We start from the raw sequence: 26,346 nt of genomic DNA, 5'->3' as shown, positions 1-26,346 counted from the left end.
CTAACAATTTGACGCCTTAATCCGTCCCTCCAGCAGCCAAGGTTCGGGTGGCGGGGCTTGAACTCAAACAGCTCCTTGTCTACGCTTCAGTTGGCCAAGCGCAAGCTGAGATTCATTCAAACTGGCATGGATATCCTTCGGCACGTGTGTGCGAATGTATCTGTGTGCCGGCTGCCTTTTTGCGTCCTTTTCTGGTGTCGTATTATGGTAATTCGCATCGAGGCCGATTTCACGCAACATGTGGAAGAAGAAGCTCTCCGTTGAAACTCGATACATTGCAACTCTTTTTCTTGTGGTTTCTTTCAAGCTGAATAAATAAGGGAGGTAATGAAAAATTACATAATATTTAACCACAATACGAATATATATTATCCCAGATTAATTTATACAAAAGACCGAAAATAAATTCTTTTTTGATTTTTAAAGAGATGCCGAAAACTTTTTATTCACTGCATACGTTTAGACACATTTACAAAAATTCATAGTGAGAGCTTTAAAAAAAGCTTAACAAAAATAGTTGGTTATAATTTTTAGAACACTAATTAAATGTAATTTTTTTAACGTATGTATATTTAATTTTAAAGCCCCAGATTTTAATGGGTTCTGACCCGAAACAAAAGCAACAGACTGTCAAAAGGCAGTTCCATTTGAAAACGGAAAATGAGCTGGCGAATGACAGCAATTGTGGCCCGAGGATCTGCTTTGTGTGAGCGCGGACAAACATAGCCATGAAACCGCCGGCTGGTGCTGACCAGGAAGAGGACTTTTTCCCGAGAAATCCCATTAAGATAAATTGCATTCCGCTCGCTTCGGATCGTATGGGATGGGGTGGCCTTTGAGCGAGCATCTGCCCTATTTGCGCGTGCTGATTTGCCACCTGGGACTTGGGACTTGGGTCTGCCAGGCTGACAGGCTGGCCATAATTTAATAATGCAACGCACCAATGCAGCTGCAATTTCATTTGCATTGGCAGGACCCACATGAACCGTCGCTGACTTGATTTGATGCTTCTTCTCCTCAGCCGGTTAATCAATTGATTTACCTTCGTCGACTTGGCACAACCTGTTGAACTGTCGCCAGGCAACTGCGGATGTGCTTGCCCCATCTAATTCAATATGCATTGATTCTATTGCCGATGTCTTGATCTTATTGCATCGACTCTACTTCGATGATTGGTCATGTTTGTGTTGTTAGAGGAAAAGTAAAGTGCTCTTTAGGGAGTAAAAATCAGTTTCCAACTCGATAAACAAATTTATATTTATTTGCATTTTCCCAATGCAGGGCTCTAATTAGTTTTGTTTGTAGAAAAAAACGACTCCCCCATGCCTTCGCCTCATTAAATTTTCAATTGTTGCCGCGACTTAATCAATTTTGATTGGCAAGCAGCGTTTAATCCCTGGCACTTACGACCCGAACATAGATATTAATGGTCTTTCTCTGTGAATCTTAATGCCGCACCATTAGAGGCGATTACTATGCGGTTGTTGTTGCTGTTCATGGGGATGGGCACTCGCCCAATGGCGAGTGTGTGGTCAGTTTTTGTGGTCTGGCATTTTACAGGAAATCAATGGAGGGCCCAAGGGGCGTACAATTTTATTAGCGCAAAAAGATTTCATGTGCCAAATATTTGGCAAAATTGACGCCGATGGTCGGCGGTGGCCGTGCTGTCCCAAATGGCGTTGCTAATGGCGGACATTAACGGGGCGTATGCGCAATCTGCGTTGTCATGCAGGACACGCGTCGCCACTGGAGTTGGCTTTAAGTGCACTTTGCCCTCAATCCGGCCAGTGTGTGTGCAGTTAATGTCCGCTTATCGATGGGCTACAATGGCGATTACGCAGCCAAGTTTGCCTCATCTTTTTGGTGCTGTCCGAAGGGAATTAGATGCCGCATTGATTTTTGGTTAAATTTGTATTGGTTTTTACGCAGTTAGAGGTATTTATTTCTAATAGGATTTGATTTTATTTCAATTTAAAGCACACTGTAATATCAAAAGAATTGACCACCAGTTGTATAAATTAATTATTATAAATTTAATGTTATAGTTATTTTGTTCTGGTTATCAATACCCATATACATACATGCCAAAGTGTGCAATCTCGGAAACAGCCGATTTGCTGCATGCCTATCTCCATCTCCCTCACACCACCTTTAGGTGAGCAACGGGCTTCTATCAGTAGACAACTTTGAATTTATTTATCAACCCTTATTAGGTTTTCATCCTGGGTTACATTTAAATTCAATAACGTTTTAAAAATATTAAAATAATATTTGATAAGTTGTGATATACTTAACCGTAAGGTGATGTAGAAATTTAAGAAGCAATATTTAAATCATTCACTTATTATTTATTTGGCATTACTTATAGGTATTTGGTACAACAGTGACCACCGCGATTGGGTACGCGTTGCCGGACGATAGTACCCATTGTACCCTGTCAAAGGGTTGAGACCATCATCACTGCGCAAATCATCCTCCGCCAGCAGCAGCAGCATCAACAACGCCTGTCCCCCGCCGCCGCCCACGCCGCACCAAGTGAACCCCGCCAGCAGCAGCAGCAGCACTCCGCCCCACTCCCAGCATCCGTATCCGCATACGCATCCGCATTCACATCCGCATCCTTATCCGCACCATCCGCAGTACAAGGAGCACCAGCACAGGCGCAGCAGCACCTCCAGTCACACCAGCCACGCGGAAAACTCGAGCGGTTTGGCCACCAAGCCGGCCATCAATTTGCTCGGCAATCACCTCCAGGCCAACTACTTTGAGTTCCCGCCCACCGTTCCCGGCCAGGCGTTGTTGCACCACAGCGGTCGCACCGCAGTATCCACGCCCTCGCTGAACTTGCAGCACCACACCGGCTCCACGTCCACGTCCGCATCCAAATCCACCGTCGGTGGTCAGTACAGTTCGGCAGTTGCAAAGGCGGCTGCCTCCACAGCCTGCGCGCTACTTGCCACGTGCCACGTGTCCAGAGATTCCGATCCCGATTCCCCCCGACACCAGCAGCACCAGATTCACCAGCACCAGCATCAAAGCCCGGAAGACCAGCAGCCAACCGCAAGCGAAATGGGTCGACGCGAGATAAAGCGCTCCAATACCAGTGGCTCCACCACCAGATCCTACGACAGCGGCAGCGGTGAGTAGTCCATGTACTGCGAGAATTTCGTAATAACAAATATCTGGGAGGGGATTAAAAATGCCAAAGGCTTATTGCTGAAACATGGTATACTACAGTTGCCAGAATCTTTAATAATGCAAAGGTATTACAGGCAGTAACTGAGAACGTAATTTACAGAAAAAGTATATAAATTGAAGTACATTTAATATTTTCCCTGAATTCATGTAGTCCTCTGCTTTTCCTTTAAGTCCAGTAAATAAAATGGCGTTCGACCATATATGTAAGTTACCATTCTTTTGGGACATTAAAAAAAAAAAGTTTAAACCTCAAAATTTTTAAAAAGTTGGTTATGAGATGTCACATGAATTCTTAAAAATTCCGAAGAGCCCTTTTTTCAAAACTCGTGTAAAGGAATATTTAAATTATGCCCAACGGCAGAGTTTAACATTTTAAGAATCAAGTTGCTGTTGATGTATTTCCCAAAATTGGGAAACCCACCTTATCCAAGTGTAGTGAATCCCCCCACTAAAAAATACTTAAAGAACAACGGGCAACGCAGATCCATTCAGTTAAACACAATTCGAAAAAGGGGCAGTGGGCGGAACACTGCGTAATCGCCTTATGTCCTGTGATTGGGTCCCTGAATACCAAGGGAAATGGCATTAGGCTGGCAAATTAACTCAGCGGAGATTTGTTGTCAAGCTGTCGCTGTCCTGCTTAGGACTGTTTCCTGGGACGTCTCCTCGAAAGGTGTTGGGGTGAAGGACTAGAGCTTGAAATGAAAAAAAATAAATTAGGAAAGAACGAGAAGAACTCCAACCTAGACAATCAGTGGATCGGAAATTAGTTTTATCAATTGGTCGCAGTGTGAATTAAATTGGAATCCAATTATAATTTTGTGGCTATTTGTTCATTATTTTTATTCAGAAGTCTGTACAATTTATTTTCAATTAAGCTTTAAGTAATTGAATAATTAAAGTCAATTGGTTAAAAACATTTAACAACAAAACAGAAAAAAGAACATAAAAAAAAACGGAGTAAACATCACGTTGCTTTAATTTAAAACAAACAAGGAGGCAGGAGAACAACTAATTAAATTTTATTGATAGCTTGAAATGCTTTAAATGGATAGATATATAGATATGCCAGTACACTTACGTTGATTAATTTCATTTAGTTATTACTTGTGTGAGCATAAAAAGAACCATATATGGTTAGTTTAAAACACAAAAATCTTTATTGATTTGGGCTAGCCCCTCTGGTCAAGCCGACTAGATATTATAGGTATATTATATGTGTTTTCCGCTAGTAATCTGGGAAACATAAAGCTGCAAATGGGGCTTTTGAAACGCGAGGCTCGTGTCACAGACAGATTTGCAGTGCATATATGGACTTATTGGGACTTATCCTGCGCATCCTAGGAGCAGGTGGATATAATGGTCGAGATGCTCTCGTTGCAGCCGTGGTGGTGGAAGCACTCGTACTGGGATCCAATATTTCTCTGGGAGCAGCACAGTTTCGAGGCCCGCTGGCAAGTGCTGTTCTCCTGGTAGCCGAGGTCCTGTGGAAAATGGAAACCATCTGCAAGGGATGCGGGATATTTGAGAATGGCGGTTGTGGGTTTGCGGTTAGCCAGCTTACCTGTCCTGGAGAACGGACGTCGGGGGGCAGAGACTGAAGCTGGGGCTGGTGCTGGTGCTGGTGCTGGTTGGGATTCGGATTGGGGGAATCCGGGGGGCGAGAAACCGGCTAAGGGCACCAGATCGCCTGCAATTAAGAGGCGTCAGCATGTAAACCATGGTGCTAAAGTGCAAGTTAGTAGGTGCTGGATTGTGTATGGATGTGTGCCCACTTTCACCAAATTGAGCGCCTCTGTTTGTTCACTCAATTAATAAACAACGGCCTCGAGTTCGGGCCTTAATGAACAACAGCAGCTGAGTTCATTACACTGGCAGATATTGTGTGGTATATAATTAGTACCATTTATGCAACAGAAAATACATTATATTCATATACAATCTCATGTTGTTGTTAGATAAGTTTGCCATTCTTTTATACCAACATTATTTGTTGTTAGTCAACAACTGCCATTTTTCTCTCTATGTGTACATGTGCCAATTATGGTGCAACAACATAATTTTATCCCTCAATAAACCACCAGAGCAATGCAGCTGCCATTGGCTTTGCAGGTGTAAATTGTGTTCTGCGACCCATTATAGACGGCCAATTAAAAGATAGACCATCAATGGCCAGTTGCCTCCTGGCAGTTGGTTAATTGATACGGCTGAAGGGATTGTGTAATTGCAATCGAATTGTGAGCGGATTACATGTCTGGACACTCGATTGGCAGCCAATTAAACAAACATATTCAAGTCGTATCCGTGGTGAATTGGTGATTTTAATTTGGTTTTTGGATGAAATGAAATGCATGCGATAGTTGACAGATGAGGCAACAAATAATAGTTGGTAACCAAACCATGTGTTAGCTGGAAATTTTTGATTGTTGTGTTGTGTCCATCACCGGATTACGGAAGCTTAAATAAAAAGAATAAAAACATAAAGGGATGCTAAGGTCGAAAGATCCGACCGTGAAATACCCGTTACTCACTGACCTACGTCTTTTTAAATTTAAATATATTAGCTATAAGTTGGTTTTCTGACATAGTTTCCCTATAGGTTTTTATAGGCAATGTAAAAATATTCCCTTCAAAAGATGATATATTACGACAGTTTGGGGATCATAAACTTTAAAGTATACCTGCAATACAACCCCTTTGCCATACGAGTAACGGATATTTTTAACAAAGTTATTATTGGGAACTCTTTAACATCAAAGTACATTTTTTAATGGCAGATTTATTAATGAAACAATTATGACTCGGAAATTTGTTATGAAAGTTTTGTATGCAAAAAAATAAATGATTTGGTTTTTATCTCCAAGCGGAAAAAGATATATATGTATATTTACAAAAGTTAAAATGTAATATATGTTTGAAATAAATTAAGTTTGCATTTGAGACGTTGAGCAATTTTATGAGAAGCAGGACCGGTAAGCAGCGCCTATTGGTAGGCATTCAGGACCTTGGTAAGCGCACCTTCCTTCACTTGTTCATCGGCACACGGATTGATGCCCCAAAAGGCGCCATGGCAGCCGAACGTCTCGAAGCAGTTGTACCGTATCTTCTTGCTATCGCCGGTGCAGCAGTTCACGATCGCCCACACGCACTTGCTGACCTTGGGCTCATTGGAGGCTGACTGGGGGGGTACCGCCTGGGGGGGCACCGCCTGGGGGGGCCTCCGGATGGGTTCTATCGCAATAGGTCTCCCAGCGGGCGGGAAGGGCTGCGGCCTTGTGGTCACTATTCACAAAGATGATAATACATAGGTCAGGTCGAGTTAAAGATAAAGCGATAGTCAGAGAGGCGGTTAGTTGGCAAGGCCCTAGGTTTTTTCCGATTCCATGGGTTATAGGTAATTTTGGTATCATATTTCATATAATAACTGGAATTGAATCAAAGTAAGGGTTTCTCATTTTCACCTACCTGTAGGTCGCGAGGTCGTGGTAGTGGTATATACGGATAAATCGGCCAGTGCTGGATCTGAATTGTGTTCCAAGCCGAAATCATCTCTAGAGTCAACCACAACTGGGCTCTGATCATAACGATTAAGTGGTCCCGTCAGAATGGGTAGTTTACCCGCCACCGGAAGCCGGTTCCTTTGACTAGAAAAAAATGTATCATTCGGTTTGTCTATGTTAGTACGTGTGAGTCGATCTTACTAATAGACTAAAACTGGCACCTCTGCTATTTTGGGTTCGGGATAGTAATATTGGACGATTAATTCATTTCTAGGTCTATAGGTCTGTCGTCGCTGGCGACTGTGGTACTTCTTGGGATGCTTTGCTGTTGCCTCTTTCTTTACGGGTCCCGCCAGTTCGGCGACTTCGATGGAAGTGACTAGTGGAGCTTTAAGGTCTTCCTCCAGCACGATCGGCTTGTCGGGCAGGATGTCGAAAAGGATCTGATCCCCGTCGTTCTCCTGCTGTGGCTCCACACGATGATGATGCGTTCGCTTGTGCTTCTTGTGGCGAACAGGATTTGACTCGTTTTTAGTGGGATCTACACCAAAAAGGAAATAAAAAATTATACTTATTATTCATTCATTATTATCATAATGAAAAACATTACTCAATTGTAACAGTCACCTTAAAGTTTATAAATGGCTAGCGGTAGATGGTTGTACAATTTAGCAGGCATCGATGGTTTCGGCCTACCATCGATAGTATAGCTTAACAAAACAGCTAAATTTTAGACCTCTTTTTGGTATTTTGGAAAGAGTAAAACATATTTTTAGGTATGTTTCTTGAAACAAGATGAAACAAGATATGATCGTTCAGGACTAACATTGATTTTAACTTCATGTTGATTGTAGTAATTTAGATATGTAGGTTTTTCTTTAAGTAACAATATTCAAGCATTATTTTTCTTAAGAAAAATATTAGTTAAAAAAAGTTTATTGCTAAAGGTTTATTAAATTTTTAGAAATTTAAAGTAATATTATCAATAATCCACTTTTGATAGCTAAAACTATCAAAATTTAGACTTAATGACCTAAATTATGGTATCGACTTACCATAATCCTCACTGACGAAATCCTCCTTGTACATGATCACCGGGTGATCCTTCTGCATGACGCCATTCACGAACTTTACTTTGTGGATCTGTCAAGAGAAAGAGAGATTGCAAGTAAAGTAATGCCGGATTGGATTTCAGGCTCGACCCGGGCACAAACCTCCACATTGTCGGAATCCGGCGGTATGATGGCCAAGTCGCTCTCGTCCTCCGGCGAAGGACGACCGGTGGTCTGGGCCACCAGGCCGAGCAGCAGGACAAACAAGAGAGCCGGAAGTCTGCGGCTGGTGCTGCCAGTGGACAGCGCAGTTCGATTCATCTCCTTCGGTTGGCTGGCGGGTCTGCAATTGGCAGCGAGCAAAGATTGTGCATTAGTTCAACTTTGTTCTTGCAGTTCAATCTCAATTATGTACTTGACCCCGTCCCCAACCTACACCACAAAAAAGCAAACAAATAACAAATAAAACCCCCTGAAACTCAAACTCAAACCGAAACACACATCAGGCAGGACAACCGCCGATGGCAAAGTTTTGAAGTTGTAAATTTTGTTGCGGTTTTGTTTTGGCTTCTGGGATCGGGATCAGGATCTGGCTTGGCTCGGTTTGCCCCGGCTTGGTTTTGGGGTTTGTTTTAAATTAGACATCAAGTTGAGTTCAATTTTTCTTGGCTTTTGTTGCCCGTTCTGCTCTGTGGCAAACTTTTGAATTACTTTCGTTGGCTTTCTGCTATGCTTTTTATTCCCCATTCCGTGTTCTTTATTTATTCTTATTTTTTCTGGTCCCTGGCACGTCAAAAGCTGCCAGCCATAACCCAATGAGGGCGGGCTCGCTGAGCGTTTCAAAGCGGAAAAACTTGTTCGACACCGAAACACAATGGCTGAGCACTTTAGGATTTTAATATGCTGTAAGCACACTGTTCCTACTGCAGCTTAATCTAACCGACTGCTTAATAGAAAAAAATATCCCACTCCAAGTTGTATTTTCGATATTTCCGATTGTTTCCTTACTCTCTGGTCGTTAAAATCAAACTGAACCGACTGCCCGAAATTGCCTTTAATATATATGAAATGCATCCGTCAGAACAGATGTTTTCCACGAATTTCAATGTGTCGTTTCCTCCGGAGAGATAGCACTATACCTTCTTTTAGGTAAACAAGATATCGTATAGATACGTCATTAAATGACAGCACAATGAGTAAGAATTCTGAGGAAAAGTACCAGAATGGACAATATCACAACGATTCTCCCGTCAGCTGTATTATTTCAAAAAGCTTCTAGATCATTTGAAATTATTTTTAAGACACGGTAATTGTTGATATTATTTTATGATTCCGGTCTCAAAGTTTGACAATTTCTACAAAATATTTTCGTTTTTATTATTGGTTTTTGAATCATTCGCCTAACGCTAAAATTTTAACAAGCAGTCTCTTCTGTCAATCTAATTTTACTTTATGTTATTTGTTTATGGCAGCACAATATTTATAAACCGGAAAATGCCGTATAAAGCTGAGTTTTCCTTTGCACAATCTTATTCGCTAACAAGACAACCAATTAGAGAAGAAAAAGCATTGCATTACCAGCCAGGGAGAAAATCTGAAACCGAAGGAAACGAGCCAACGGAAATTAGAGTGAACGAAATGGGAGTGAAAAACACAGAGAACTCATAGACCATGATATATAGATCATAAATCATTTGAGCCCCCATCATATACAACATGGAAATCCCATTTTTATGCTGGCCATGTGTAATTGAAAATTCCTTCACTGACGATTTACCTAATTGAATTTGCACGTAATAATTACCAATCGGTTTGCATATTTTGCTGCAACAATTTTGCGGTGATTGGCGAATTTTCATTTCGTTGTGGATCAGATGGGAAAAACCAGGGCCAGGGAAAATGCGAATCAACTAAAATAAATTTGGCAAAATGCATTTCCTCCTTCCAACTGCAGCTGGTACCCATAAAAGTATGCTAACGGATTCCCCGATGCAACTATTTATATATAGTCTGCTTGCTCGAAAACCCACACAGGCACTCGTACAAAAATCCACACAAGTTATCCTGCTCATTGATGCTGAAAATATTGGGTCAGGACACGACCTGCAACAACATAAGGACCTGGAGCAGCACAAAAACTCGATTCCCAAATTGTGTGAATAGCCGACGGAAATTGTAAGTTTGTTGGGGGAATAACCCTCAATTTGTTGCTACAACAACGGCAATTCGAGTGTGCCACAAGTGGCCGATGTATAAATGAGCATGGAAAACAAACTCCCAGAAAAAAAGGAAATATAAACGGGATTCGCTGCACCATGAATATGAATAAACTGGGAAAATAAAAGCATTTTCCTACTCGCAAGCATCACATGTTGCCCCAATCCTATGGTTTTTTCCTCTATCCTGCTTATAGAATTCTCATTAAATATTCAATTTTAATATTCTCACAGACACAGTGGAAAACAAGATCAAAAAAGTCCGCTCTTAATTGGTTTTCGGCGAGGATTCTATATTTAGTTCTGCCATTTTTTTCTCAATTTGAGAATTTTAGCAGTGACCGCAATTTTCGGGCAATTACGAACTGCCGAATGTGTGTTGTATTTTTGAAATCTTTTTAACCCTGGGTAATCCCATTTTGGCCAGAAACTGCAAGAAATTTTAATTGGGTTTGCAGCAGGTACATTTTTTGCCCGGCAAACTGAGTAACTGTGTGGCTGGCAGCTCTGCTTAATTGGATTTAGTTGATGTAATCAAGAGTGGGATGAACCATCGAAATTTAGGTGACCCAGGGATGCCATAGCTCGGCCATTAGCCGTATTAAATATGACGCTTTTAATTAAGCCAAATGTGTTGGTGCATTAATCATAAAGCGATGGCTGTCCACTGACAATTTTAATAATTGTATGCAAAGTCCTTGCAGTTCTCACCTCAGCGCACAGTTGACCGACCATCTGTGTCGCTTCACAAAGCCAAATTGAATTTTGAAGAGTGCCAGTTGCCACAAAAGAGAGCTGCCCCAAATTCAGGCACCCACATCCACCCAAAGGGCACATCCTGTACTGCCAGTCCAGTCCACACATGCAGCCGAACGTCGATTACCACTCATTAGAAAGTTATCGGCAACGGGGCGAGTGCAATTTAGCCTATGGCCCATGGCCAGCTGGACTCCAGCTGAACCCGGGCGAACTGTGACCTGGGCCGGAACCAAAATCACTGGAACCCGGAGCCGCTTGGCCGTAAGAGCGGCCATTTGGTCGCAAACACTGAGGCCCCGAAAATATGATGTGGGCAGCCAAGTGTAGCATAGCCCCCCTCCCGTCGCATACAACCTGGCAGCCAGGTCGATTACACTAACCAACAGAAAAGTGTTTTGCAGAAAGGACATGTACAAACTAGGTTTAAAAAAAAATGTATTAAATGATTTTAAATACCCCATAGATATTTTCTAGATCAGTTTTTAAAAATATCAACCCATCCTTTATTTACATTTTTTTTATTTTATATACAAAAAAAAATTCAACGAAAATCTTGTATTAACTAAAGATAATAGAAATAAAATATTTTTATTTTTCTGAATGTGGTTTATTTCGTCAACATTCTAGAGATATTATTTATTCTGGGATAAATAATTCAAAGCGTCAGAATATTTACAAAATTTCACATATTTTTTAACAAAATATCATTTTTAAATGTAAATATTTTTTTTGAGTATTTTTTAAAAATAAAATTAATATTTTCCAATATGAAAATATCTTAGCTGAAAGTTATTTTTCAAGAATCGATATGTAACTAATGCTGTGCTGCCCAGTGTCATGGAAGCAACATGTTCTGCGGCCTCCTCCTGCGGTTACTTTGCCTTTCGAGCCAGTAACCGAATGGCGGGCAAAGCCATAAAGTGGCACGGAAAATCGGATTTCATTAGTTTTTTATTCATACAGATACAGACAAGGAGATAGCTAAAGATACGGGCTGCGCAAACAGCAGGAAATGTTCGATCGGAGCGAGGGGTGCTAATTGATATGGAAATTCGGCTGCCGGCCCCGGGCGAGCAAACTCATCAAAGTCGGAAAACTCATTGCAGATGCGATTAAAGGCAAACACAGTGGGGTAAACATGCAGCGAGGTAAGAAGATGCTTCAATCGGAGCTGCCCTCGTGCCATATTGAATCCACTGTTTGCTCATCTCTGACCTAAAAATACGCAATAAACTGCTTGGCTTTTTTCTTGGTATTGCTCATCATGACGGCGCTGCTGATGATCAGCGAAAAATTGTAAGTGAAATCCCCCGAAACCGAAAGTGATTTTGAAAAGATTTCGTTTTAATGCTTAATGTGTATGTACCCAGTGTTTACGCTGGCATTAATGGTATTTTCTTTGGGGTGAGGTGGGGGTGTGGGTCGAAATTCGTTCATATATTGTTTATGCCAGAGCAACACGTGGTGTTGCCGTTGGATGCGGTGGCCTTTGTTCCCCCTAATTGGCTTAGGAGCCTGACATGGCCGAAGACAGAGTTATCCTGGGCGTTTTCCCAGCCGGATTCAGGTGTCAAAGTGTCGCACATCGAGGCAAGTCACGTAGTTGCAGCTGCAACAGAATGCAAATGCTGTCATGCACATGAGACCCCATCCAATCCTGGGCATACTGCATAATTGTGATGTTCCTGTCGATGCCGAATCAATGTAGGTCAGTCCAAAGGGGTTGTAATTAAGCTGCTCGGCATTTTTTTTTGCTGAAACGACCACATGTCGTATGCGTAATGCGATTTGGCCGCTCAATGGTGCGTATACGTAACATGGCCCTGGCCTGCTGTCAGCCGCCTATTTTTTTCCTGTCTTCCGCCACACTCTTTTTGTTTCGGTGTTTTTTGTTATTTTGCATTAAGCACACAAAACACACACACACTTTTTTCTGCACCATTGTTGCCGTTTTTACTTGTGTGATTTTGATCTGACTGGAAGCTTTGCCCCGCAGGCCAACGGCAGCAGCCAACTTTTCTTATTATTGTTCAAAATGAAATTTATGCGGCACGCACACAGAGCAAAGTGGGGCATCATCATCATCTAGTGGGAAACAATGCAAGTGGAAAATGTTTTCTTCCATTCTTGTCAAGTTTTTGTTGCTCATTCCGCTTGAAATGGAGGCGGCTCACTGCAATATGCATTTGCTTATATATTCTAACATCTATCCAAAGGAAATGAGGTATAGTATTTTGCCTCACAGTGATCAATTCCCTGGAGGAGTGAGCAGGGTCTTTACCTTTGGCCTGATTCAAGTGGGTTGGCCAAGGTAGAGGTATCAAAACTTGGTTATCATATGCCCCTTCAACATCCGTCAGGCAAGTCAGCCCTCAAAGGAGCGGCCAGTGCAGCCTGTTTCCCAGCTGTCATTGGGCTTTGTATCTGGTCTGTATGTTCTGCTCCTGGCTGGCAAACAGGGACAATAACGAGGCAAAACAAAAACAGACTGGCTGACACATTCATGGGAACTTGGCTTCATTCGAAATGCCCAACATCCGAGTTTTGCGATGTGACAGTAAACGAAAATTGCAAAGTAGTTGGGGTGGGGGTTGGGAAATGGGTGGGAAAACGGGTGGACCGGGGAAACAATATCAACATGTTAAAAGCACAACAAGTGCCAGTCTGCCGAGAACTACGTAGTTGCGGTCTGCAAGGGCCGTGCTCTCCACCCACTCGAAGTGCCGCCAAAGTTGATGGCACTTTGTGAGCAACCACTTGGCTACTTGGCTGCAGTTCTAATTGCAAAAGTTGCGCAAAGCCAGGGCCAAAAGCCAAAGCCAGTGAAATTATATGCACTCAGCCAGCGGAATGCGAATGTCTTGGCCAAGTGGCAGTGGCTAAAACATAAATATCCCTGGGGGGAATGTCACTGACAGGATGTCGGTCTGAAATATAACTGAAAATAGATTATCTGCCAAGGTATACTCTTCGCCATCCCCCCCCCCCCCTCCTGCTAAGCACGGCCAATTCGCTTAATTGTTATGTCAACGCCTGGCCCACGCGGCGTATGATAAATGCCCCCAAGTAAGCAGCTGTGCTTACAGCTACTTACGCAGGCAGATCCTTTGTCCTGGCGACTACGCCCCAGGCACTTTGCCCCACCGGCTGAGCCGTCATCCGGCAAATCGCCGTTTTTATTTGGCGTGCTTTGCATTTGTTGCTCGGATTAAAGGAGATATACAGTTCTTCTTCAGTTCATTCTACTATCTATCATATTTTATACGCTTTAATTTAATGCTCTACTTTGGTTTGCTTAGTGAACTTGAGAAATATAATAAGCCTTAATGGGGTGACTGCTTGAAAAAGTGCTTAGGCAACACATATTTAATTTCATATATTTTCTAGTTCTTTTACTATACTATTTAACTAGTTAAAGATAATTTAACGAACCAAATATATATTAAGATACCTATAATAATTTAATCTCCTATGATTATAAGTATATTATATATAACAATTCTCAGAATGCACTACTAAATAATCAAAAAGCGGAAAAATTAACCGCCAGAAAAAACGGTTTCATATATATATCCAAAATTCGGAAATAATATATTATATATGTTTGTTAAGTTTTCATATAAAGTTTCATTTGAGTTAATATATTTTTCAGAATCCTTAAAAATTGTTTACAAAGTCTGTTACCATGAGTTATAATTTTTTTCGGGATAAATTCCTTGTAAATCATTTTAGCATTGCGAGTATATTATAAAATTCGGGTTTTTTCGGTCGGGACTAATGTCTCAGGTCTAGCCTTTGTCTGGCCTCGGGGCTAAACTAATAATGTCATTCGCCGAATGCCAGGATGTTGGCTCAACTGTCGACCGAGCTGGCAACGCACAATTGACAGCTAAATTGTCTGTCAATTTGTCTCGCTGGCTGAATGCGTTATCCTGTCCGTTCCGTGTGTGTATGGTGTTTCGTAATAGTGTTGTGTTGTGGCCATTGTTTAGTTTGGCCAGAACTGACAGATTGCCATTATCATGGCCGCTGTTGCCGTTACTCACTGTTGGCCACTACTTATTGCTGATGCCGCACGCTTCCGCATTTGTGCGGCTGCCAAACTGCGGCTTCAATTGGACTCCCTCCATATACATACTATCCTGTATATGGGATAAGTCCCTACGCATTTGTTTAGTCGGTTCAGTTCGTTCGCTATTCGGGCACATTTTTCGGGCTGCTTTGAATGGCAAAGTTCAAACGGTGGCTCAGCCACCCAAGTAAAGTGGATCCGCTTTCCTGGATACCATCTCATCCCATGCCATACCATCCATACCATCCCGATTCCATCTTCCTGTCTCCGGTTTTCGGGTCCCATGTGTGTGCCCTGCGAGTATCTCGCTTGGTTTGCCCCGCATTTGTTTGTGTATTTTGGCACACGTCTATTTGTGTTGCCTTTCGGGCCTACAATCCTGCCAAGGACAAGGACGGCTACGAATGCGAGTCTGGATCCGAAGGATTTGCAGCCTCCTCATGTGCTTGTGCGTGTGTGTTTGGGCCTGCCTCTTTGAGCTCTTGTGTTTGCCCAACTGCGGCGTTGGCGGCAGTTTCTTGAATAATGCAAAATAGTAGCATCAAATAACGGCACCAAAAGTGACTTAAAGTTTTAATGAAAATGCCAGGCTCTGGCAAACAACGCCCCCAGCCCCCAAAACATTCATACATTAAATATTAAGTGGCCTTATATAGCATTGCCCCGTAGTGCATATTAAATTTTGGGGCATAAAAAAAGACTGCCATCCGGCATCGCCATTAAACTTCTGGCTGATGATTTTCAAATATTAATTCAATTCGACGCTTCAATTCAATTTAACAGCACAACAAATTGGCATTTTGTACAGAAACTTTAGCTGCCATTTGGGCCCTGGAATTTATGGGGCAAATCAAAGTCCCCAAACTTGACCGGAAATATCCTGGAATTGTGGCTGCTTATTGATTGAGCCATTTAGAGGGGCCACAGAACTCAGTTGGTATTTGTGGTCCAATGTCGGATGACCACAAACTTTTCACCAGTCTCCCACAATTCTGATGTGTTTCGGCCAACTTGCGGTCTTGTCCGAATGACCAGCTAAAAATGCTGGCTTAAAATCTACTTAGCTTGGAGTTTCAAGGTGGATTAGGACCAGGTGAGACTCACTCATTTACTTTTCGAGTAAAAAACATTGCGTAATTCCAATTGTTTCCTACATGGAAAACATTTACACAGCTTTAACATTTCTAATTTCCCCCATTCATTAGCCACAATATATCAATAAACAATGCTCCATTTAAGGTGACATTTGTCTCAACATCATAGAGGTGACTAATGCGGATTATTGTCAGGTCGTGTCTTAAATTAACATCCATTTATTATGGACCACACCTAGAGATTAGGTGTCCGAATGCAAATGACGCATCCCCGTGAACTGGGAAATGCAGTTGGCAATTGTCATTTAACTTGGCCCGAAATGCACGGGCACGTTGCACGGTTTCAATAAATCTGGGGCGTGTCGAAATTTTCGACTTTTCGATGATTGATGGGGGCGTTGACGGGGAGGCAAGGAGGCAGGGTGGAGGCGTGGCAGGGGGCGTGGTCGAGGCACCCACAGACACGCGCTCACAAAATGCGGCCAATTAGTCAAACAGAAAGCGTTTTCACTGCGAAGCTAGTCCTTGCCAAAACCCGAACTAATTAAAACACGCTGAGCAAACTCGATGGTTTTTGGGATGAGGGATTGCGAATGGGTTGGGGGTCTTTGGGATGGGCGTTTTGGGGTTTGGGGTTTCGGGTTTCCATGGGGAGTGGTAATAAGCACGTGCCACTAGGATTAGCGAGGTCGAGACATTTAGTTCGGGTTATTGATGGACGAGGCGGTGCCACGCCCTTTGCATACAAATCCACGTCCGTTGGCGGAAGGTCAGCGGTAATCGAGTGTGACAAACAAGTCAAATATTTGCAGGCATTGCGTTTGCCAAAAATCGGTAAATAAATTCAAGCTCCCGAATGATTCATTCGCATTTCAGCTTAATTTAGTGTGATTAGCCACCAGGATTCCCAATGCAGACAATGGCTAATGGCTTATGGTAATTGCGACGAGCTTGGTTGGCAAGAAAAATTGAGAGAGAGGCTGGCAAAGTTATTGTTCTTGGAAATTATATAATATGATCTCATGCTCGTGACATATTCACGCCTCAAAACCATCGTGCCCACTGGGCATGACCAAAAAGTGTATGATCTTTTTCTTGAGCACTCTGGAACTCTGTACCCATTAATCATTTTTATATCTGTACAATGTACATCCAATTACTGATGCTCATTAGCCAGCGGATATATAAATCGCTACCTAGATCTGACTTTGAAATGGCACATGCTATTGAAATTTAATGAAGTTCATTAGTGGTTTTACTCTTTGCTGAATGATATTATAATTATACAATAAAAAAAACCTGAAAAAAAAATCTGAAACAAAACCTACAAAAAAATATAAAAGATCTTAAAGTGGGAAACCAAATTTTAATTGCTCAAAAATAAGACGAGTGTATTGCCTAGCAGAGAATACATAATTTTTATTTTCAAGGTGTTAGGGTATTAACCCTGCGGTTGATCGACTTAGTAACTTACTGACGTAACTTGAGCTTTTAACTCAACACCCATTCAAAACCATTAATTTGTCGTTTTAATTACAGTAATTTGTTTCAATGCTTGGTTTAAATTACTCTCATACAAAAGCGAGACTCCAGTTTTAATTGACGATTTTCAAAGGTGCTTGAAAACGGCTTGTATCTTTTGATTGAAAACTGAAGGTCGCTGACAGACAGTGTGATGTTTAGAGCTTAAAAAAGATGAACAAGAATTAGCCATTAAATGGTCTATACAAATAACCGAACTGGTTTTGAATGCAATTACGTCAGAGCTAAAGTAGCAACTGCTTGGCTTAAATCATGCTTCATAGTTTGATAGTTATTACTATTTACTGCATGCAAAGTAACCTTTTAATGAACTCAGAGTGCATAAAACTAGGAATTTCCTGGCTTCCGTATATCATGGGAATTATGATTTCACTAACCGCAATTCTAAGACAGTGAGTAAGAGTAAGAGTGACAAACCGCAACAGTCGTGGGAAATGTATATGTAGTATGTGATCACCCAACCTTAATACTCGGCGCGTGCCTGTGGTTTTGGGCTTGGAGAAATTCAATCCCAGTCAGACTGCAGGGCAAATTGTTGCTATAAAATGTATTTCGCACTCTGCCCTAGGAAATGAATATTTTCTTGATAAATACCGCTGGCATTCTAGAAAGTGGCCACAATGAGCAATGGGCAAGTCATTCAACTTAGGATTCATGACCAGTGTTTTCACAATGAGTAATTTTTGGTGTAAAACCAGGTATCTTGGAATTCCCTAAGTCTACAACCGATAAGGGTTCTACGACGTCACTGACTGAATGCGAACAAATACAACAGATAAACAGAATAAAGAACAGGCTTTGTGGGCCAACAGCAGAATGGCAAAATTAAGAGAAAAAGGAAATCAACAATTAAGACCGAAGTAAATAGGGGCTCAAGAACAAACAAAAACCGGGGTTTCTCATGCTCAAGAAATGTTGAACTTGAAATATTTGTGCACCAAAAGGGCACACACACGCGGGTCAATCACACGTGCAGAGCTTTAATTATGTGCGAAGCGAAAAGTATCTTTCAGATACTTTTAGTCTCTTTCAGCTCCAATGAAAACAATGAGCGGCAACGACACGTTTCGTTTGCTGTTGGCCAAATTATGTGATGTTTTGCCTCGCTCTTAGTCCCATTCTCACTCTCATTCTCAAAGAAGCAGCCAGAGCCCAAAGACAAACAGCATATTCGAGCCGAAAAAAAGCTTACATATGTCGACGCTTTTTTTGCTTATGGGTTTTGTCAAATTAACAAAAAACTGGTTTACGCAGGTACTCTGCTTAGCTGGAAGCCCGAAGAGCGTCGACTGGGGAACTTTGGGGCCAAAAAGACAAACAAAAGCCGTTTTGCTCATTAGTCGCCTCTCCGCCGCTCGGCAGTCAAACAAACTGTGCTTGTCGTTTTGGCTGATATCAGTGGGATGAGCGGGAAGGTCGAGAGAGTTTTTAACCCAACCCAACCAGCCAACCAGCCACCCATCAACCCATATACCACTAAACACTGATGTATTACGGTATGAACTGTCATCTGTTCAGTCGGCCATCAAGTGAGGCAGAGCAAGCGGCTTATTTATGGAGGGTTCTCTGTCTGGTTGCCTTTGCCAGTGGATATGGGTAAAGATCTGAGACAGATCCAGTTTTTGATCCACACTCTGTCTCAGGAGCTTGAGCTCTGCACTTTCACGGTCCACGAAACGAGTTTAACTGGCTAAAAGGCGTTTTTCCCTTATAAACGACTTTTCTGATCAATGACAATCGTGATAAAAAGTGAAAAACTTAAATGCAATTGTTGATTGCTTTGCATATCGCCTTGTTAGCTTTGAACGTATGCACTTTGTTGGGGAGCTGTTTGATCATCAGTTACTTGTTCTTTTGTCTAGACTAAGGCGAAGCTGAGTAAATAGATCAATTATTGTATAACTTTTAAACCCGTTTTATGGCCATTGTACTCCCATTAAGAAACGATAACCATTATATAAGTTGATTTCAAAATGTCAAGCTTTTAAAAATGTCCAAAACGTTTGCCCTTTTTTTTTTTTTAATTTAAATTTTTTTTAAATTGTTAAAACTTAATATAATAAAGAACGAAAGCATTTTAAAAAATCCCCAGATTATAAATTGAGATATATGTATGATATTTAAAAAAATGATTTATGTGTTTTAAGATTACTAAAGAATGACAGCATTTTGAAAAATATTATAAGTTCACTTTAAAGAGATAAGAACTTTTTCTAAAGAGTAATTAAAATATTTTTTCAACTCCATTAATTTTCTCATTAAAAGACTTTATGGGTTATTCGATAACGTATTCCGGTAATCTTTGTTGTTCTTAAAGAACTGTTATCAAGAAACACAAAAATATTTATAAGATTAAAAGCGCGAGCGAAATTCCAGGGGGTAAAAGTGCAATTAATGTTATCATGAACAAAAAAAATTCTTTGAAATTCGAAATTTTATGCAAGCCGGGCAAAAACGGAGGGTAAATGAAGACGTACTTGAAAAAACCACAGGCGGGCGAGCAGGGGGATAAAAAACAAACATGGATTGGATTAATTGCGATTTTTATCTGGAATTTTGCTGCATTGGCTAAAAGTCCAGTCGAGCAAAAGGCCAACTGGTTGAGAGCCAGTCGATGGCCATCGGCTAAATTTGCCCAGCCAATAAACCAATTAGGAGCACAGCAACATAATGCTCATGCCCCAGCCAATAAATCCGACTGAGGAGATGGAAACCCCTTTTCACGATCTCACGATCCCACTTTTCACTTTAAAATCCACTCGATATAACAGTTCGTAAAGAGCTTTTTTCTTTTCTGTTAATTTCAGCAATCAAACAGAATAATTTTCAGTTCAATTGCCGCTTTGCCTTTCCCGATTCTTTTTTGGCGCGGTGTGTATATGCTTAGTTTATATATTCGCCTCTTTGTTTGAATTTCTCATTTGTTGTGCTCACGTTTTATGAGTTTTTGGCTTTTTTTATTTTATTTTTGAGTGACTTTTATGCTTTTCCGCGGATCGGCACAGAGCAATGCTTACCGAGAGATTTTCGACATACAACTGATGAGAGATTCTCTGGTATAGCAGTATATGTATAAACTTCGAACCGAACTGGGTAAACAATAAAACAAGCTAAGAGAGAGTTTACAGGCGTTTCTCTTTGCAGTTCTCTTAAGAAACTCAATGTAATATCTAAAAAAACATTATCAGAAAGATCAAAGTTTGCAAATAGTACGTCACGATCATCGTCAGGGGGCAAGGTCCTTGAGCGTTGGAATTCCACTACCAATTAAAGCTTTCCAGACACCCACAATGCGGGTACTTTGTGCCCGTTTATGAATCACAGCAGGAAACTGACAGTGCAGTTTCCTCACAAGGGAATGTCTCTGTCAGAATCCACAGATGGTTGGGTTTCTAATTATGAATTGGCGCTCTTGAAAGACAATGTTCATTTACATGTAGCGCTCGACTAATTCGCAGTGTTTTAAGTCACCGCCAGAAAAAGCCATCTGCGAGCCTCTTCTGAAGGCACGACCCACAGCTCAAATCGGGAACAGAAATATGTCACGTTTCCATGACTTTACGGACGCAGAAACGGACTGACAATGACGAATGCTAATTGCACTTTTCAACATCTCAACGAAAAGGCCATTAAACAGCGCTCAATTGATGCTGGAGTTTTCCCATTCATTAAGGGTACGAAATTATTGGCGTCGTGAAAATGAAGACCCATCGACCAATAAAAACTTAAAGGCAAATTAACCTACATACTTTGTTGTCTGTTTAAAATGAAAATTTTCGAAAAGAATTTATGATGCCATTGGGGCTTAAAAAACTTCTGCAAATTTTCTTAGGTTCTTACTAAATTTTGTTATTAACCCTATAATTTTTTATGAATATGCAGACATTCGTAAACTGTTTAACATAATTTTAAGAATGAGATAGAAAAATTCTTAGAAAGGACTTACTTTAATTACATAACAATGAATTGAAACTTCTAGTTTAAAATGAAACGTAATCATCTTAAAAAAATTTAATAAGTTAAAAATTAAATTAGACTTTTGAATAATGAACTTATAAGTAAATTTGTCAAAATGATATCCATACTAATATATTCTGAATAAAACAGATAAATTTTATACCATTTATATAATTTTTAAAAATAATTAAATCAAAAAAAAAATGTATCAACAGCGACGCAACCAAACCGAACATAAGACAGCCATTTTCTGATAGAGGCCGTGGTGCTGCGGGTAGCGCGTTGCGCCCGTAATCAGCAACGAAAATCGGTCGTGAGTTCGAGTCCCAGCGCGGTCGGCGATATGAAAATGTAATTTTTATAAAGATGAGTAGAGCAGGGCTTGCTCGATGCGATTTCATCAAGGCATAATAGTTTGACTTTCCCATAGTCGAATAATTTCCGCATGAATCGCAGATTGATTAAGGGTTAATGCGCGTGTCTACTGACATTTCGAATAATGAATGACAGTGTTTCGTGCAATTTCCGTACAATTATAATTATTTTATCGTTTAATTTGTATTGTTTTTTTTTTCATTTGCCGCCCAGCAACCACAAACTTTGTGGGCAAATTCACGCAGAGTGTGCGGCGAATCGTGCAGGATGTGAAGGACGAGGGGGCGCCCAGTGGAATGACGCGGGACGAGGTGATCGAGACCAACGAGCGCCTGCGATCCCTGCGACTGCGTCTCGAGGAGTCCTACGAAACTGCCAAGAAGGCCCTGATCAACCTCATGAACAAGTACGGCGACTCGAAGAGCCAGCGCAACATCTTCCAGCGCTATCCCATGCTCAAGCTGATGATAAAGGTGGGTGAAACATTTCTGTATTCAAAATTGTCTTCTTAAACAAAGAAAACTTTTTATCAATACTGTATACTAAAGCTTTTGATAAGCATTATTATATTTATGGTATATGAAATATACATAATTATATTTTTAGTCAATGTAGACACTGCTGTCAGTCTGTTTCACTCTTGTCATTATCAAAATGTTCAAAACATTCACATAAATATGATTACTCGAAAGAACAGAACTCATGCTCTGTAAAATAATTTACGTAAGGTAGACGTTTTAAAATGCAATAAAAATCGTAAGCTTACCACAGTAAATAAAAACCTCCAGCAGATTGAAGACACATTCAGGTACACGGATGGATTGATACTGTGAAAAAATACGATTTTGAGGAAGCAAGACAATCTATTGATAATCCCTCGTGCTTGTGATGTTTATTATGTTTTTTATGGTTTTTTGCTTATTTTTAAGCTGATAGGAACTGTTATTCAATGCAACACAAAATTTTAATTAACCTTATTTAAGTTTCTTTAGCTCAGCTTATGATATTTCATGTCCTCAACCTATTTGTAGAAAATCCTTAGAACTCAATGGGCTAACTAGTTAAAAATCAAATTGTACCTCAAATTGTTGGATCTGTATAACTTAGTTCCATATCGCCTACAGGAAGTCATCCGCCTGGAGACCCAGTACTGGACCCTGGTGGACATACCGCGGCAGGAGAAGCAGGAAACGGTGCCCTCCTACGTTATGCGCGCCTGCTCGATCATGGAGAAGACCCAGAAGTCCGGCGAGGGGGTGAAGACTTCCGCCCGCCTGGCAGAGGAGGCGGCCGAGCGGCGGGAGCGGATGGAGAGACTGGAACGTGAGTGCAATCAGCTGACCACCCACAAAAATTTTGAATATTAAATATAAATATAAAAATAAATATAAAATACGAATACATAATACTTAAAACACTGTACTTAAGGCTTATCATGAAAAAGCACATTAGGTTGCATGATTTAGTTTACAAATATTTAAAGCCAACTACATTTTAAGATAAGATGTTAGTCATATTTAAAATTAATATAACATTTTAAAAATATGACACACAGATATGACTACTGCCCAAATCGAGCATGAGAACACGCAGCTTATAAACGACTTGTACCGCTTGCTAAAAAAGTATCTGGGCTTGCGGCACCTCATCCGAGTGCTGAAGGTGAGTGAAAGCGACGAAAACTTTGCATTGTATCTGCTTATTCCCATCCGAACCCGCAGGAAGAGTACGGCAGCTCGAAGATGTATCCGATATTTCCTCGCTACACAATGCTGAAGGACATGATAAAGGGCATCATGCACGATCCGGACTACATGGAGGTGTGCCACGAAACGCTGGCCAACGCCAACTGAGCCGAGGGCACCGGAAATGGCAGGCGTCGCATGAGTGTCATTTAAGAGGGCCCAAAAACTAATAGCAATACCAATACAAACAGCGGCGTACACGAAGGCAGGTCCTGGGACCTAGGACTAAGGACCTGGGACCTCGACATGTGTATGCATGTATGCTGAATTCGCATGCGAATTTCCGAGTGGTTCCGGAGTGATTTAGAAATTTCCGAACAGCTTCTTCGCAGCTCCTCCGCGGCAAGTGGATGGCAGTGTCTTTCACAAATCTCTTTCGGCCCTTCTTCTAGCCAACACTCAACGGCAAGCCAAGACAAACTAATCAACTAACTAACTAACTACACCCAGAACCCAACAACTTACCACCACCCACCTACCACCACCAACTGAACAAGGAACTATTTACACTACATTATCAGATACAAACACTTGAATACTCTCCGGCACTAAAATGCCAGAAAACAAACTAAAAGGCATTTATTTTAATGAACTTTTGAGATGAATACAATATAAAACCTACAAAATACAAAATACAAGACACAAGATATTTACCTATAAAAGTAAAATAGTGAACGAAGCGCTCAAGAACGATGAACAAATATCAAATGAAAATCAAACTTTGTGTAATTTGTATGTACTACTTACAATATAAACCAAGAAATATATATACATATAAAGTGAAATAACCACACTAATCTACAGCAGTTGATAGGGAGCATTGAATGTAAATGGCTAATGACAAAATGATAACTCCCTGTTTTGGCTTGACTTTGCCACCAATTTTTTATTAATTTCCGAAGTAAAGAACTGGTCGATTAGCCACTAGCGGAATATTATACTAATTACCAAAGTGTATCAGATTATATTAAATAGACCCACGCCTAGATGTATTACTTACCTAGTTAGACAATATTCGGGAAATATTCCCAATCGATGTGAGCAAATACGAGAACTCTCAACACCTTTTAAGCAAACACCAAATGCCATATCCTACAACCTATTGTTGATTTCCAGTTCGGCCAGTATTACCATTACTATTCGTAAGAAGTAAATGCTTTATGTGTGTATCGAAACGTTCAGCTTTAAGTCCTCTGCAACGCGCAAACAAACCGAAATGCAAATGTGTATTTCATAAATTCAGTTGAGATGTGTGTATTCATGGATTTGTTGTTGTGCATACCTTGTAGCTTTGTAATCCCCCGACTCAAGGACATAATGCAAACACTCGAATACAAAAGACCAAAGGAAAACCTAGACGAGCTTACAACTTTTTACGAGAGCTAGAAACCCACAATTTTCATTTATGTTCTTTTTCGATGGGAAATCTATTTTATTTACTGCTCCAAAAGGTGGCAATTTGAAAGGGAGAAGCCCTTCTTTTCCACTGTAACTCTACTGACACACCCACCGATACACAGTGCATACATATCTGAATATAGGCAAATCAGAAACAGATTCGAAAAGCCGCAGCTATCAATGAAAGTGCAATTGAGTGCATAAATTAGTCGAACAATTGTTTGCCTGTCCATTATATGCTTCACAGCCTCCGATTGCCGGTTAATTTACCCCTAACCCCAGTCATTACGAACGCTTTTAAATATATATTATTTATCTGCCTGCCTTCCCCAGCGTTTAGTATCGCGAAGGTATTACAAACATTTGATAACGCTAGCCTTTCAACAACCACAAACCAAAAAAAAAGAACTGCATCAGCAGCAAAACATTTATAATATATAAATAAAAATAGATAATTGTTGGTAAAATAGCAAATTAATTATGCAAATCCATACTCTAGAGTGAATTAACAAAATTTCATTTAGATGGTTAAGTCTAAGCGATGAGTTCCGTTGTTTGTGTAGTTAAATGTTGAGCATTAAATTTGAATTTGAAAATGTTGTCGTAATTTGCGTATGACGAGGGGATAAAAAAAATCGAAACACTCGATATATAATATGAAAACAGATAATATACAACTATGCAATTATAGCTAAACTAATTAAAACTAAACTGTAATGATCAGGTATTAAAGTTATGAAGTTTAATCAAAATAAATTAACAAAGGTGTGCATGTGCGTGTGTGCGTGAATGTGGCCAATACTAGCGCATTGCAATATAGGATACAGGATGAAAAAAGTCGGGGCAATATTGCTGCAAAACTTGCGGAGGCAATGGTATTCGTATTATTATACAACTTATACACGATAAACAACATATACAGACCCACATGAGGAAACATGGGCAGTCCGTACTCCTACAAACCAAAAACTTCGTACAATTTTACCTTTTCAACATCTCAGTGTCTAACAAAAAGCATTAAATGTATTTCCGCAAGGAAGTTACCAATATATTGGATGTATCAGTAAAAATATGTGTCAAGACACCCGATAATATGAGCAAAATCGATAAATATACTGATATGCAAAAGGAAAATAAACTGTGGTTTTCTTTCTTTTCTTTTATTATTCCTTCTCGTTCTCCCATTATTATCAAGCTATAATAGCTCAAAATTTTTCAAATTCTTGAATAAAGGCGCCTTCCATCTTCTTCTTCCTCTTGTTATAATTTTAACGATCTGGTAGCACTAACTAGCGTTTACCAACACGCCATCTGGTGTATCCAGCGAATTCAAACGAGGCGCGGCGAATTGAAGAAAAACTTTGACGGTCTGGCAGCCCTTGGCGAGGATTTTTGAAATATCCATCTCTAACGAATAACTGATAAGCTGATTATTGAA

The 26,346-nt window shown here is 40.6% G+C and overlaps 2 protein-coding genes across 3 annotated transcripts; one reads left to right on the top strand and one right to left on the bottom strand.

Annotated features, from left to right (window-relative positions):
* Positions 1-1,673: 1,673 nt before the first annotated feature.
* On the top strand, positions 1,674-26,017 carry LOC119551913. The gene is made up of 6 exons (XM_037861531.1): positions 1,674-1,787; positions 2,422-3,139; positions 21,979-22,238; positions 22,890-23,088; positions 23,321-23,427; positions 23,487-26,017. Exons 1-6 carry the CDS (start codon positions 1,674-1,676, stop codon positions 23,616-23,618), a joined length of 1,530 nt encoding a protein of 509 aa, XP_037717459.1. The 3' UTR covers positions 23,619-26,017.
* LOC119551140 lies at positions 4,336-20,520 on the bottom strand. 2 transcript variants are annotated; one of them, XM_037860334.1, is made up of 8 exons: positions 20,451-20,520; positions 7,913-8,093; positions 7,754-7,841; positions 6,900-7,239; positions 6,664-6,842; positions 6,217-6,480; positions 4,763-4,888; positions 4,336-4,702 (listed from the first exon to the last, which is right to left on the bottom strand). In XM_037860334.1, exons 1-8 carry the CDS (start codon positions 20,465-20,467, stop codon positions 4,539-4,541), a joined length of 1,359 nt encoding a protein of 452 aa, XP_037716262.1. In that variant the 5' UTR covers positions 20,468-20,520; the 3' UTR covers positions 4,336-4,538. The 2 variants fall into 2 exon arrangements, with proteins under 2 accessions (XP_037716262.1, XP_037716269.1); XM_037860341.1 differs by having other exon boundaries at positions 20,368-20,476.
* Positions 26,018-26,346: the final 329 nt, after the last annotated feature.

Source organism: Drosophila subpulchrella, chromosome 3R (genome assembly GCF_014743375.2).
Source record: "Drosophila subpulchrella strain 33 F10 #4 breed RU33 chromosome 3R, RU_Dsub_v1.1 Primary Assembly, whole genome shotgun sequence".
In the NCBI taxonomy this organism is placed as follows: Eukaryota; Metazoa; Arthropoda; class Insecta; order Diptera; family Drosophilidae; genus Drosophila; species Drosophila subpulchrella.
This window is presented reverse-complemented; position numbering and strand designations above follow the sequence as displayed.